Here is a 15,808-nt window from a genome sequence, read left to right as displayed (position 1 = left end):
CCACTGTGAAGTTCGGCGGTGGAGGAATTATGGTGTGGTCCTGTTTCTCATGGTTTGACCTTGGACTCTTGGTGTTAGTGCGTGGAACCCTGAACGCAGAAGGGTATAGAGACATCCTGGACAATTCGGCGCTTCCCACCCTGTGGCAACAGTTCGGTAATGGCCCGTTTGTGTTTCAACACGATAACGCTGCCATTCATAAAGCACATGCCATCACGGACTGGTTTGATGAAATGGGGGTGCAAGAACTTGACTGGCCATCCCAAAGACCCGACATCAATCCAATTGAGCATCTCTGGGATGAGTTGGAGCGCCGGTTGAGGGCCAGACCACAACGCCTCAAAACCACCACTCAACTCTTCGCCATGTTACAGGAGGAATGGAGGGCAATACCTGCCGCCGTGTACCAACACCTAGTGTATAGCCTTCCTAGAAGGGTTAAAGCTGTGATTCGGGCGCGTGGCGATCCTACGCCCTCTGACTTGATACTAGCACCTCATGTATCCGAAATGAGAGGTGTCCGGTCATTAATGGCCAGATAGTGTATGCTCTCAGCTCCAGCTGATCATATAAAAACAAGATGACGTGTTTAAGTCTAGCTAAGTTTCTCCACCTAAGTCAGAATGTTAATTAATATGAAGTTAATTAAATACAACGCTGTATCACATATTGAATATGTTAAATATAATTCTTTCTCGTCTATGTCTTAACTTAGAATTATCATTTGTTTATCTATTTTATTGAACCGTGATATATTTTTTTTCTGTGTACCTGAAAATTTTAATGTATGATTAGTTTGTTTATGTTCTATGCGGCTTTGAACCTAGCTTTGCGTTAAGTACGAAATATATAGTGAAAAATATGAAATATATATTGAAATCTTTGTGAAAAAATTTTGTATAAGTTCTATGCGGCTTTGTCATTTGCAGGTATCCTATAATAAGGGTACGGGAACCATNCTGAAAACTTTAATGTATAATTAGTTTGTTTATGTTCTATGCGGCTTTGAATCTAGCTTTGTGTTAAGTACGAAATATATAGTGAAAAATATGAAATATATATTGAAATCTTTGTGAAAGAATTTTGTATAAGTTCTATGCGGCTTTGTCACTTGCACTCTTCATCACTTGCAGGTATCCTATAATAAGGGTACGGCAACCATGCGGTTGCCGTACTGAATTTTAGATTGATCGTTCTCTGGTTCAGGTCAAAATTATGATCTGTGAATGAATAAATGGGTGTATGAATGGGCCCGCCCTATAAACGGGTGCGACGTATGGGTGTGGCAGAAGTAGAATTCTTGGCCATAGATGGCGCCACTGGAAAACAAGAACAATCAGAACACACCCTCAGTGTCCTACGACTACAACATATGAGTTACAATTCTATTAAATTGGTTTCTTAGCACGATTACACTTAGGTATGATTTGATCGCACCAAAGACATGTGTTAAAAAAATGAATTCCCAACGTTAGTGCTATTACCTTTCAGGAGACGGGATGACTTTCAGAGGGGTGCAAACAAGATTATGGAATGTCTTTTAATTTTATTTTATAACCGTCGTTGAACAGCCGAACCAATTTTGGGTTTACGACTACTAATGTTCAACTCCCATAGCCTTGTAATTTTGAACTAATTCAGAGGACAAGGAAATTCCTGGATAAATACCCCCAGCGGTATTGATTTTTTATGGGAACATGGAGGACTTTGAGACTCGACAGATTTAACGTGCATCAGTCACCATTTACTACACGGGGAGTCTTCGGCAGGCTGGGATCGAACCCACGAACATGTCAAAACTGTGAAGGAGGCTTAGGAAAAACGCAGTCTCCTTACTGCGAGGGGGATTCTTCAAATGTTTTTGGATCGCCATTTTTTAACTTGCCTTTGTCCGTCTTAATTTTATTATTTTGTTATTATGTTTTCTGATTTTTCTTTAAAAAAAAACGGTTGTTTTCAGAGCCAATACCCATAAATACTGCCGATAACGTTAAATGGAATTTGGATACGGACAGGCTTATAGTTTCTCAAAATAATACAGATAACCTGAAACGGAATACGTTTTCATGCAACGGAATTTCATTTCATGCACACTGTACTTGGTAACAGCTTATTATGATGTGTATGGAAACAGGGGTACGTCAGAAAACCCAAAGCCTTGAATAATAAGGGTTCATTATTAAGCACATTTTCTCAAAATAAGAACGATAAGGTAAATTATGAAAAATACATAGCTTGCGTTATAAGTTAAAATAGTATCTAGAGAGATTTTTCATTCAAATACTACTGTCAGAGGACAATGAAAAAGTGCCATAGCAAAAGCCATTATAAAAAGATATTAAAAACATATACTTCTATGACATATGGCATGGAGAATTTAGCAGTTAAACTATTGTTTTATGAGACAATATTATTTTATAACGATTCTTGCACATCATGTTTGACCACAACCACAAGATTTAAAAATCTGATCAGGTTTTCCATGGCAACACGAAAAAAATATGGGAAAGTAATGTAAATCATTAAAATCGGTTTTCTTTTCAAAAATTGTTGTCACTTTTTCCCTGTAAGATAAGAAAGACCGGTAACAAAGAAAGCTGCGATTTTCAACATTAAAGTTATAATTTAAAGAAGAAAAAAAATTTGTGTTTCTAGTTTGCCTTTTTTTAATCATTTTTTATTATGATACAGCTTTTTTTTTAAAGAGCGTTTCTAACTAATTTCATTCCTTTATCGTAACTTTTTTTTAAAAATATGGCAAGGTAAAAAAGCTAAATTGAGATTTTTAACAGTTAAATTTTTCGTTTAAAAATTAAGAACGATTTTTGCTTCGGTTTCTACGTAGCTTTTTCTTTTTTATAATGGCCTTTTTTAACTTTACCGACATTTATATTGTGACGCAGCACTTAAAGGGGTTTCTTTTTATTATATAAAGGGTTTCTATTTCTTCTTTTTTCTTGAAAATACAGTAATTGGAAAACTGAGTTATTCACTTTTAAAATTTTCTTTCGAAAATAAAGATCGATTTTTATTTTTTCCGTTTCGCTTTTGTATATAATCTTTTGTTTTTATGGGTATTCTTATGATAGCATGGAATTTTTAAAAACGTTTTTGATAGATTATTTTCTCTTAACGTTTATGGATACTTTTTTTTCCTGAAAATATTATTTTTTGCATTAAAGTTTTGTTTAAAGAACTAATAGTACTATTTTCATGATTTATTTTTTTTCAACTTTATAACTTAAGTTTTTTTTATAGCTGTCAGTCAGTTTTTTATTTATCTTAAATATTTCTAATGAATAACTATTATATCTTTCCCCTTCATCCCATATCAATAATATGGTTAAGTTTTGATTAATTTTCAACAATGACTAAACTTATTTATATATAAAAAATAATATTTATTAATGATTTAAAAAAAAAAAGAATTGTTGCTATTTGGCTAAATCACTATTCGCTACATCCTATATGTGATCAGTGAAAATATAATAATAACAAAGATTGAGTTCTTCAATTGAAACAATCAGTCTCTTGAATTATAATGAACATAAAATTAATAAGAGTCATAAAGATATTATTTTACTGGGAAATATTTTTTTGTCCCTTATTTAAAGGTATTTTCCTATGATTATTATTTCAAATTAAAGAATGAAAACTAAAAAACTAATTTATTAACAGTTCTACAATATCAAATCAGTATTTTCAAACAGTAAGTAAATTTATTAGCTTTAATAATAAACTGCGTGGGAAAAAAATTTCCAGTCAGCATAAGCAATTAATTTAATGAATACGAAACTGTAAAGCATTATTAAATATTGACTGTTTTGTATTACTAAATAATCTCATTAAAAAAAAATTAACAAGTTCTTATAGCATTTTTAAAAATTAAATGGAAATTTCAAAAGCAAAATTGTAATGGTAACTGATCAACTTCATGAAAATAAAGCTTCTACAAGGTTCTCATTCAATTTCAAAATAATAATAATAATAGATAGAAAAATCCCTGACTTTTTCAGGTATATCAGGAAAATTTCAATGAAAAATCAGGCTATACTTTATCTATACCATCCAATTTTTCATCAAAAAACTTTTATTTTTTATTTGTAATGTTAAATACTGGATTTTGTGAGGAAAGAAATATCATTGAACGAGGATAGAAGCACTTAAGTTTCAATAAAATGTGAAATTTTTACAACAAATAACTTTAATAGATGTTAGAATTATTTAACTCGAATCTCAACAACTGATTAGTGTTACTGACAATTCTGAGACTGGTTATTTTTCAGGTATGCTGATGTAGGAATTTTCCAAAATTTTTTGTAATAACTTCAATTTTCCCTGACTATTCACTGTTTCATAGAGTTCCCTGAAAAGAAATTCCCAGATAATTCAAGGATTTCCCGGTTTTCCCTGACCTGTGGGAGCCCTGTTCTATTTTAAATGTTTTTTATATAAAAGATTACTAAGAAAACTGATTTTATGGTAACAAATACCACTCAACCATGGTCAAATATCTAACCCCATTTTTTCAGCCTCTTACGTTTTATTAGTACGAAATTTTAATTCCTATCAGATACCTTGGATAGTGCCTTAGCTGATACCACTTTCTCCGAACTCCCAGTGTATGCTAACTGGAGGATTTTTAATCACAACCAATTTAATGTGCACCTTGTTGCATGCTCATACCAGTATTTTGAGTGGGCGCTAGCACCAATTTCACAAAGTACAATAGTCTACCAGAGATGCAGTTGACATCTAAATAGCTATGTCACTAAAGTGCCTCTTTATTTTAATCATTGGATGTCAAGTTCTGCCCATTTTATTGTTAATAAATTTAAATCTTAAAACTATGTTCAACTTATTTTCGATTTTGCAAATTGCATAATTTCCATAACAATTTGCTGTATTTTAAAACTAGAGCTTTTATTAATAGTCTAGATTTTAAATAACTGAGTTTACATTAGAATAAATTTTAAAACTAGTAACGCATATCAAAAATACTTTAAAAAATAGATAATAGATAATATTTTAAAACTTAACTATGCAACAAAAATGATTCAGTAATTGCCCTCCTAAATTACCCTTTCTGAATAGATACATTAATTAAGTTATAGCTAAAAAGCTGTGAAATTAAATATTTAGGGGGAGGGGGAGAATAGAATTTTTACAATTGTACAAAGAATAAAACTGATAAATAACAGCAAAAAAAGAAAGACATTAGAAATTTGCAGAGAAATAAACCATTTGCTAAACAATATATTGGTAAGATCTTTAGAATTAAAAACCATTAATTATTTGCCTGCAACTAATTCCTATTCAATCAATTCCTTCAAAATTATAAATAGAAAAATATTTTTTTGTAACTGATAAATAAAGTTTTAGATGTCATTTTATATAAAGATGATATGAATCATATTATGTGTAATAAGTAATGGTGAAGAGCAAAATTTAAAATATGCAGAAGAAAAAAATCAATGGTTGCTTTCATAGTTATTAGCAGAGATGCAGACAATTCTCAGCCTAATAATCCCCAGAATGTCACTTTTTAATTTAGGTTTAAAATTTAACCAAAATTACTACCATTTTTTTCTTTATTTACAATAACTGTCTTAATATATTCTTCAAAAAAATTTGTGCATTGTTAATATAATTTGTTAATAATTAATTGGATTTAAAAAAAAAGAAATTCCTTTTTCTTTTTTACACATTCTTGATAAATTGGCATATATGTTAAAATTAATAAAAATCAAAATATATTGAAACAGTAAAACCTTATTTTAAAATCCCACTCAAAAACTTAAGAAATTCAAACTAATAAAGAAACAAATAGACACATAAAGTTGTTTGTGACACATTTAACATAACAGAAAACACTTTTTTTACACAATATGATGATATAGCATCATGAATTAAAATATATATTATAAATATATGCTAAAAAAAACTTTTAAATGCTTATTTTAATGCTTAAATTATTACTTATTTTTCAATCTTTCTTATGACTTATTTGTCCAAATATGACACTTTTAATTTAGCAACAAGATTTAAAAAAAGTTAAGAAGTCACGTAATCTAACTCGGTTTGGTTAAAATAAAAAGCACAGAAACATTCTCAAATGGTTTAAAATAAATGCTTATTTATCATCAATAAGTGACAGTCTTCTATATATGTGCTATAAATAAAATATATTTTATACACTAATGTATATATTATTCAATAAAAATGATATTTTATCAACTAATGTTTAATACACAAACGGTTTCTGAAACAAGAAATTATTTGAAAATTTTTAGAAACTTAATAGTTATATAGTTTTGTTTTCTAACAAAAATTTTCTTCTCTATGGGCAGTTTTTATAATATACTAATTTCTTTCCATACAGATTTTTGTTGAATTAAAGGAAAAAATAAAATATCAAAAAATAGACTATTATTTTTATATAAAAAAATAACATTCATAAAATTTAAAGAGAGAAATAAAAAATGTTTTGTATCTAATATTTTTTTCTTCTCATAAACACAATGATTCTGCTAGATACTATAGGCCCTTAGAACCCAAAACTTTCAAATTTTAGAGTACTTTTTCACGAAAGCGAGTTCCTGTTTAAAATAATACAAATTTCCACTTTAAAGAGAGACATAAAAAATAAACATTCTATGATTAGGGAAAAAATTGATTATTCATTCAATTCAGTGAAGAATTAAAATCGAATTCTTACATTAATTCAGCATAAAGTTATTTTTATTTTCTTCTTTTATAAACATTAAAAAAAGTTAAGTTCAATTTTGAATACATAAATCTGTAGGTGCACTAATTGTTCTATATTTTACTTATTTATTTACTTTTGCGCTGGAGAATATTAGACGGGCCATAGAAAGTAAGCGGAATTGCTGTCAATATATAACAGAATATATATTACATCACAGGAAATATATTGACATTAAAAAGTGTGCAAATCTGGGGTGATACCAAAAAATTTATTGTAAAAACAATGGAATTGTCACATAAAAATGTTAATAACCAAGCAATGTAAATTTCAAGTGTCATAATAAAGTGTATGAAAAATATCTGGATATAAAAAACAAATTTGTGGCAAAAAAACCCCATCAAAACTCCACATGAAATTATGATTAAATCGTCACAAATTATGCATGCCAGGAAGTAAAACTCAAATCAGCAATAATTTCCCTGACATATTACAGTAAAAATATATATGGATTTTATTGACTTGATTCAATTTTTTTTCAGTAGTTTCTCGTTTTTTTCCTTTTTTTTTTACAGCGGAAATTTCTTTTTAAAACCCAACATTTATTTTGCAATAAAATTTTCATAACTTTCGTTTTAATTAGGCCAAAAATTTCTCCATGACCACCTGAATCTCATTTGCTTGATGATATTCTGAACCACTGGTTATTAGTTAATAGTTTGGATTTTGTAAAATAAATTAACAAATAAACAGGATGACATCTGTGGAAACAGGGGTATGTCAGAAAACCCAAATCACTGTGGAATGGGAATACAATATTTAAAATGTTTCCTTAGTATACAAACATTGAACAGTTAGGAAAATTAATAAAAATACAGAGCATGATCATAAGTTAAAATTACAGTAATCTTTCATTTTATTCCCCCTCACAGGAAACAAAATACAAATAAAAGAGTTGATTATAAAAAGGTGATTAGAAAGATTTTTATTTTAACAACACATGGGGCATGGCAAATTTTATAATTAAACTGTTATTTTAAAAAACGATATTACAATTCATGTTTTAGGGATTCAACAATCCAAAACTATGATTAGTATTTCATTGAGTTACAAGCCAAGCACATTGAAATATATAGTTGCAAAAAAGGAGGGGTGTCAAATAAGAGTTGTTCTCAGGTTAATTTTTCTATTTTTTTAAAACTTAATTATAAGAGTTTTGTATGGTGATGTATTCAATACTAACAACAAGACGGAACTGTATAAAACAATGCAATACTTAAAAAAAAAAATAATAATTCAAGAATAATAATAGCCAAATATCCAATAAGTAAATGAGAAACACTTGTCTATTGTACAAAATTTTTATCAATAATAATAAATATATACTACATCAATTATCCTCTGAAGCTCCATCCTTTTTAAGTTTCTTTTGTATCATTGTTTTTATCTCAGCTTTTGTTGGCACTGGCTTAATTAGTCCACGCCTTTTTAAAAAGTTAACAGCAAAAGTTGATCCTCCAACAGTAACCATGTATCTGGCAGGGGTAGCCAGTTTATACAAAGCAGATGCAACAGCAATGTGTCCAAGAGAAGAATTACGTAGAGGAGCTATCAATACATCAGGCAGATTTACATATTCTAGAAATGGTATAATATCAAGGCCACTAAAAAGAAAGAAATAATAATCAATATGGTGCATAAACAAGCCTCTTAAGAAGCTCAAAATATAGAAAAAGATCAGAAATTAGATAATTGTCCAATTTCAGCTTAACTTATATAGCAAGATGCCAATTAAAAAATAACAGAAGAAAGCTGTTTACAAAACATCTTTTCCCACAAAAAAAACTGTCATAATTAAAAATTTTGGGAGAAAAAAGCAATGTTCAATACTTAAAATTGGATATAACATGTTTTCAAAAACCCAAAATTTTCAGCATTTTCAAAATATTCCATCACATATTGTTACCTAAGCAGGGTTGTAAGATTCTAGCCATGCCAAAAAAAAGCAACAAATTTTTTTGATGTTAATTAACTTTCTAAACAAGTTTGAAACAATCGCTTTAACCTTACAGGTGTTAAGAACAATAATTTTAAACTACATGAAAATAGTATTAGAAATCAACTTTTTTTTATGCAAAATGAATATATGAATAATATAAAATTAGCTATAAAATCAATTGTCCCTCTTTTTGAACAAAATACATTATTTCAAGCAAATCACATACAGTTATATAGAAAATGCCTAATTTATGGGAACTTTATCTTAAAATTAAAAAAAAATATTATTTAAGGCAGAACTAAGATGAATTAGAACATGATCCAAATTGGTTTGGAGCAATTTCAGACAAAAATATCTGGTTTTGAAGCAATTAAATAATTAAAACAGAAATTAAATAATTAAAATCAAATAATACTTAATCGATTTATGGAATAAATACCTTTAAGAGAAAGTACAATTTATAAAATAACATATATTTTGTGCATATTATTTACTTAAGAGTCATCAATAAAATAAATTTTAATGCATACATGTTAATTTCATATAATAAAATATAAAATGTTAAAAGCCAATAAAGGCAGCTTTTTTAAATAAAAACCAGTATTTTTAATTAAAACTGGCTGACATGACATTTTTCTGAAAAAGCCAGCTTTTTTGCGAACCTGTACTTAAGAGTCATTAATTTTTTTTATTTAAATTTCTCTGCACTATTAAAAACTTGAGTCTTAAAAAAACATCTTTTTTTTTCAACAAAAGTGACAAATTGAAATTGAATTGCAGTTCTGCACAGAAAGGTTTCTAAGTCTCTTAAATATCCTTCCATAAACTGATTTTGAAATGAGATAATAAAAATATTTAGCAAGTAAAAGATTATTTTCACTGAGATTAATCAAACATACTTTAACTTTTTTTTAGAAAGAACAATTTAGAAGGACAGGTAATGGTAATCACCAGGCTTCCGTGATCCATAATTTTAAAAGGAACCATTAATTACTTGTTGCTTAAAAAATGCCAGATTTGGGTTACACATTGTCTTTCCTTTAGAGCTGGAAAAGACCAAATGCGATGAATTTGAGCAACCTGAATACCAAGTCTGAACTCAACTAAAGTTTATCCTTCCCAAGTCAAACTTTAATAATAGTAAACAATCTGAATTCCACATTTCACCACATGACTTCACATTTCATATTCTGTTAATATGTATTAAAAAAATCTTTTTTTACCAAATTTGTTTCTTTCTAACCTTCAATACAGTGAAAAAGTTTCCCTAACTATGGAAAAAAGTTCAAAAACTGGGGATTTTAAAATATTTTCTTGAAAGTCTCTACTTAAATACTTCTTTAAAATTAAATTTAACGACTAATCTTTGCCCGCTAAACAAGAGAAAAAATAAACAAATGAAATGGAAGTAACACTTTCCAGTAAAGGAGCACAACTGGTAGTGTACTTATTGAATCTAGAAGAATAGTTTACATCATAAAAAATTTAAATCTATATTACACTTTAAAAACATAATTGAAAGATGAAAAAGAGAAAAATAATTTGAAAATTGTATTTTCCAACTAAAGGGGAAACAAAGATGATTTATTATTAATTTTTTTCAGATATTTCAATGGTATTCACATTTGAGAACATAATCATAAAATCAAGAGAAAGTCGAATGAGAAAGGTACAGCTCCCATAGTATTAATATCTGTAAGGATGAAATAAGCTTTTTAGAAATAACTTTAACCACTAATATATTTTTAAAAAAAAATTTTTTTTTATATTAAGTCTGAACTACACTAATGTATGTTTATAACTAATGTAGTTTTTGTTGCAAGTTTTCATATATATGTAATATTTAAAATACTAGCTTAATAAAATTAAAAGGATCTTTTGAGACTAAACTTAAAAAGAATTATATGTTATCTTTAGATAAGCTTATCTGGTTTATAAGAACATTAAATTTCACTTTCACCTACTTAACTTAGCTCTTCGCGTATATCTTAAGTTTCAAGGAATAGTGATGAAATCTTTATTTATAAAATTAGTCCATACCGCGCAGTAAAATATCTTAAAGAAGCCGAATTCCCATTAAAATCAAGACTATGTTGAGATTTTAATTCATCTCCATCTGGTCTTAAGATCTTACGACGCCGGTTCTAACATCTGGATTTTATAGATCACATGACATGAACATATGTTACGTTAAGAAAGTGTACACTATCTTTTGGAAATGGAAGGATAAAGATGTGTCTCGGAGCTCTGCTCCAATTGTATATAAATTGTAAATGGATTTCTTTATTCTTTTCTCAATAAAAGCATAGAAAATTTATTATGTTGTCATCCTTATAGAAAAGGATATTAAAAATATATAGAAAGGATATATATATATATATATATTTCACAAAGCAAAATTGATAGCAGAACAAAGACTGATTGCTATAATTAGATTGTTCTATAGAATATAGTAAGCTAATATCATATTCCGAACTTTTCCCTTCTGGACAGACTGGCACCTTTTAACACTGAGGTAGGTGGTTTCGAGGATGACGGATGATGATGAATTAAAACTACTATATATATAATTACTAGGAATTTTTAAGAGAAGAACAGAGCTTTGTGGCAATGCTTGAAACTCTATATTTATTATTTAATCAATTTAAAAACTATAATAACTACATGCAATGAATGAAAACAACATTAGGTTCACAGGATGCTGCTAAACTTATTATAGGTAAATTTGATAAAAACTGGGGTCATAATCATGTTTGTTAGAATGAAAACAATAGTTCTAAGAAAATGTCATCAATTATCAGAAAATGAGAGAATTACCAGAAATGTCAAATAAAAAAAGTACTGTTTCATTCTTGTTCATAGAAAATTCACTGTATGCATTCAATTTAAACCACTGTATGCATTCAATTTAAACCTAAGTAAATTTTGGAAATTATGTAGTCTAAAGAAGTAAAAGTTTATAGACAATATTGGAGTATTTTGTTTAAATGTAAGTACATATTATAAAAAATTTTAATTTATTACTTTTTCCTTCAAAGTAAATATGTGACACACCATTTTTAAAATGCAAACAAATCTGTTAAGCTGACTAAAATAATAAAAATTTAAACAAACTATTTAAATTCCAAATTTTTTTAAATAGGCTTGTTTCTAATTTTATTTTTAAATTTGTGATATTAAGATTTAACAACATTTAAAAAATACTACTAAAAAAGAACATATACAAATGAAATTAAAAGTCAAAATACCTTACATTTAAATAAAACGCAAAATACATAATAAAATCATGCAAGCTGGTTTTATTATTTTAAACACATAGATGTCATATTATAAATGTATTTAAAAGTTTAAAAAAAAGCATTACAATAATAATCAAATAAGTATTTCGTTTTGCCTGACCATTAGTGGTCAGTTTTTTATTAAAAACTAAACTCAGTGGAGTGACAGCCCATAGAGAGCCAAGGCCTACTGTGCCAATCTCAGTTTTCTTGACCTTGGGCTCTGGGTTGCAGGAGCAGATGCTCCGGTCAGGTGGTCAGCCAAATGCGGAACCCCAAGTGTTTAGTTCCCAAGCATGCTTGGTACTCATTTATCGACCCACTGAAGGGATGAACGGCCGAGTCAACCTTTCCCGGCCCGAGGATCGAGCCAGGGACCTGTGGCACGACAGAGCGAACCGCTGCCGCTCAGCCACTGGGTGTCCAGTTTTTTATTAACTATTTTAAATTCAGATCCACGTATGCAAAGTAATGCAAAAATAAAAATGTTTTAATTTATTATGTAATCAATAGAGTCACTTAGAAAAAAAAAAGCTGTTTTTGAGAAGCTTGCAATGATATTCTTTCTGCAAACAACTAATAACAAAATGTTTTCAAAGAAATTATTACCATGTTGATGCATAATAAAAGCTTCCAAACCACACAGCTGAAGTGACGAAATGGACGGGCAACAACACATACCAATATTCTTTGAACATCTTTTCGTATCGTTTAAATAATGAAAGTTTCTCAATAGGCTCTTCAGTTTCCTGTACATCACCTTTGTCATTCTTAGCAGGAGAACTTGATAATCTTCTATTTCCAGCATAAGATACAAGTAAAGGAGATTCTATTTTAACTGAACATGAAGTCTGACGAAAGCCAAAGAATGTCTTCGACTGGAGTCTTTCTCCAAAGCATGCTACTGCAATAAAAATAAATATATATACGACACATTTTGAATGAAAAAATTGAAAGAACTAGGACTTTAAGGTTATTTCTTTAGAAAGCAACTCCAATGTCATAGGTACTGTACCTGAGGAAATTCATTAAACCGTAACCCCTAGTGGTGAATTTAAACCACTAAAAAGTTTGGAAGGTCGATTCATTAAAATGAAGAGGTCAGGTTTTTCAGTAACTGGGAATTTCTCCCACCTCATTTAGGGCATCCATATTCAAGCTCTATGGGAAAATTGCCCATGAGCAATGGCGCGCTGCTGACGGTCAGAGACAAGCTAAGGAGCAAAATCGTGACTGTCCTAGCGTATGTCAAAAAGAGCTTTTAAAGCTTAATAGAAACAGTTTAAGGAAGATCATTGGTCTTCTTACTGGACACTGCATCTTCAGGAGACACCTATACATGATGGGAATAGAATCCAATTCTCTTTGTCGGGGTTGTCATCTTGAAGAAGAGACATCACGACACATACTCTNAAACTACGCCACTGTTTAGAGCATCCATATTCAAGCTCTATGGCAAAATTGCCCATGAGCAATGGCGCACTTCTGACGGTCAGAGACAAGCTAAGGAGCTAAATCGTGGCTGTTCTACTGTATGTCAAAAAGAGCTTTTAAAGCTTAATAGAAACAGTTTAAGGAAGATCATTGGTCTTCTTACTGGACACTGCATCCTCAGGAGACACCTATACATGATGGGAATATAATCCAATTCTCTTTGTCGGGGTTGTCATCTTGAAAAAGAGACATCACGACACATACTCTATGGTTGTGAGGTCTATTCTGCTCAAAGATTTGAGCATTTAGGGCAACATTACGTCAATGCCTGGGAACTGCAAAATGTTCCTGTAAGGTGTCTGCTGAATTTTATTTCAGCTATAGGGCTTTCATGCAAATCATGATTTAGGGTTTGGGTACAACCTCTGGTCGATATGCCCTGCTCGTTAGAGCTGCTCAACCTCTAAGTCTAACCCCTAGTGGTGAATTTAAACCACTAAAAAGTTTGGAAGGTCGATGAAGAGGCCAGGTTTTTCAGTAACTGCCCCACCATTTATTTCCTAAACTTTAATCTGGCACTTTACATTTCCAAAACAGCATGAAAGAGAGTAATGTGAAAGTTTCGACAGAAGGAATACTTTCCCTCCTTTTTTTCCAAGTCGATTGTGCATTTATTCTACGGGCCAGTGAGAGGAAAGGGAAAAAAAATGTTTCACTACACTGTTGTATTTGAAACAGGGTTTTGTAATTTATGATGTAAATATAAATATTATGATGTAAATTTATGTGCTTAATATTTATGATGAAATCGATGTAAATAAATCGAGTCAGAGAGTGATGTATTTAAATGCGAGATTCGAAATTAAAGTGTCGCAATAGCGTATAAAAACATCGGGACTTTCAAACCCTTGTGGAAATGTGTAGCAATAATTACCAAAATAAGGAATAATAAATAATTTGATTTGCGATAAAATCGACACAAATAAAGCACGTCAAAAAATAGTTAGTTAAATTAGCGATTCTTTATCCGCAATTTGTAATAATATCCTGCTAAGATATCAAAATTTTAAAAACTATGCATAAATGTGTGGCAATAACTGCCTAAAAAAAGATCAAAAGTCATTTAGATTTACTATGAAGTTTCCACAAATAAAGCGTTTTTTGTAACTCTAAAAAATTGTGATTTCAGTAAATATGCTAAAATGGGCAGCAATAACTACCTATTAGTGATTGGATTTACGATGAAATCGGCACACAGGAAAAGCATCAAAAGTGATAACTAAAATTTTAAATTCCTGTATTGTAATAATGACATATTAAAAATATTGGGATTTTCTAAACTATGACTCTCTGTAGCGTTAAACATTGTAAAAAAAGAGATCAAAAAACTACGATTGAGATTTGGGTGCTACAAAAACTTAGATCGGTAAATTTAAAATTTCTGATTTTTTTTTAATATTTTGTTCAGATTGCTGCAGTGGGCCGCACATTAGGGGTTCGCGTGCCACATGCGACCCGCAGGTCGTGCATTCCTAGTACATAGAAAAGTTTATAAGTCTAAAGGGGAGATATACGTATTGTGATCTGTGGCAGACTTATCGCCAGGTCTTGGAAACTTCCGGGTAGCGGCGTGTGAGAAACTTTAAAAAAACATCACACAAAGGGACCAACTCGAAAGGTATAACTCGTAGCCACCCTCGGGCAAACATCTACATGTGTTGTTTTTTTTTTAAATTTGCAAGTTTAAAATCTATTTGGCACCTTGGTGGTTGTAGTTGGAGCGAGAGATCACGATAAGGTAATATCCCCAGTTTGGGTAAAGATGGTCCTAAAGAGAGTTCATATGTTTAAAAATAAAAATTTTTTAATTTTTCAAAACTATTTATTTTTTCATATATATCAACTAACTTCAATAACTAAAAATTTTTAATCAAGCTATAAATTTCATAGAATTAAAATTAAATGGTTTCATTGCATTAAAATGTCAATACAAATATTAGCAAACAAATTTCTTAAGAATCAAAGACCTGCAAAAAGTGTCGTGACATTTTAAACAAATTAATAGCACGTTATTCTCTGTAAACTAAAACAAGAATTATATGAAAAGAAAAATAAAATCTTGTTTAGTTTTAATTTTCCTTAAAAAGTATTCACCATTGTAATATCGAGTTACTGGTGCGCAGGTTACTCTAAAATGAAAATTTGTTAATCTTATGCGATGTGAAAAGACTGAAAATTTCGTTGCCTGCATCTTGACTGCTCTGGTAATTTCTCTTTTTTTTTTTTAACTTTCCACAGTCAATTATAATTTACATGTTTTTACATGGTGAAATAGCGGCATCATTTTTGTCAACAAACGTGCCGCAGTTTGTTTTGTTGCCAAAATTTTCA

General features: G+C 29.9%; 1 protein-coding gene across 2 annotated transcripts; it reads right to left on the bottom strand.

Moving 5' to 3' along the window:
• Positions 1 to 8,048: 8,048 nt before the first annotated feature.
• LOC107436938 (uncharacterized protein C18orf19 homolog B) lies at positions 8,049 to 15,808 on the bottom strand. Of its 2 annotated transcripts, none has more exons than XM_016048776.4 (3): positions 15,572 to 15,808; positions 12,593 to 12,884; positions 8,049 to 8,370 (listed from the first exon to the last, which is right to left on the bottom strand). In XM_016048776.4, exons 1-3 carry the CDS (start codon positions 15,666 to 15,668, stop codon positions 8,097 to 8,099), a joined length of 663 nt encoding a protein of 220 aa, XP_015904262.2. In that variant the 5' UTR covers positions 15,669 to 15,808; the 3' UTR covers positions 8,049 to 8,096. The 2 variants fall into 2 exon arrangements, with proteins under 2 accessions (XP_015904262.2, XP_015904260.2); XM_016048774.3 differs by having other exon boundaries at positions 12,593 to 12,887; positions 15,572 to 15,807.

Source organism: Parasteatoda tepidariorum, chromosome 2 (assembly GCF_043381705.1).
Source record: "Parasteatoda tepidariorum isolate YZ-2023 chromosome 2, CAS_Ptep_4.0, whole genome shotgun sequence".
Lineage (NCBI taxonomy): Eukaryota > Metazoa > Arthropoda > Arachnida > Araneae > Theridiidae > Parasteatoda > Parasteatoda tepidariorum.
Note: the sequence above shows the minus strand (reverse complement) of the source record. Positions and strands in the feature narration are given on the sequence as shown.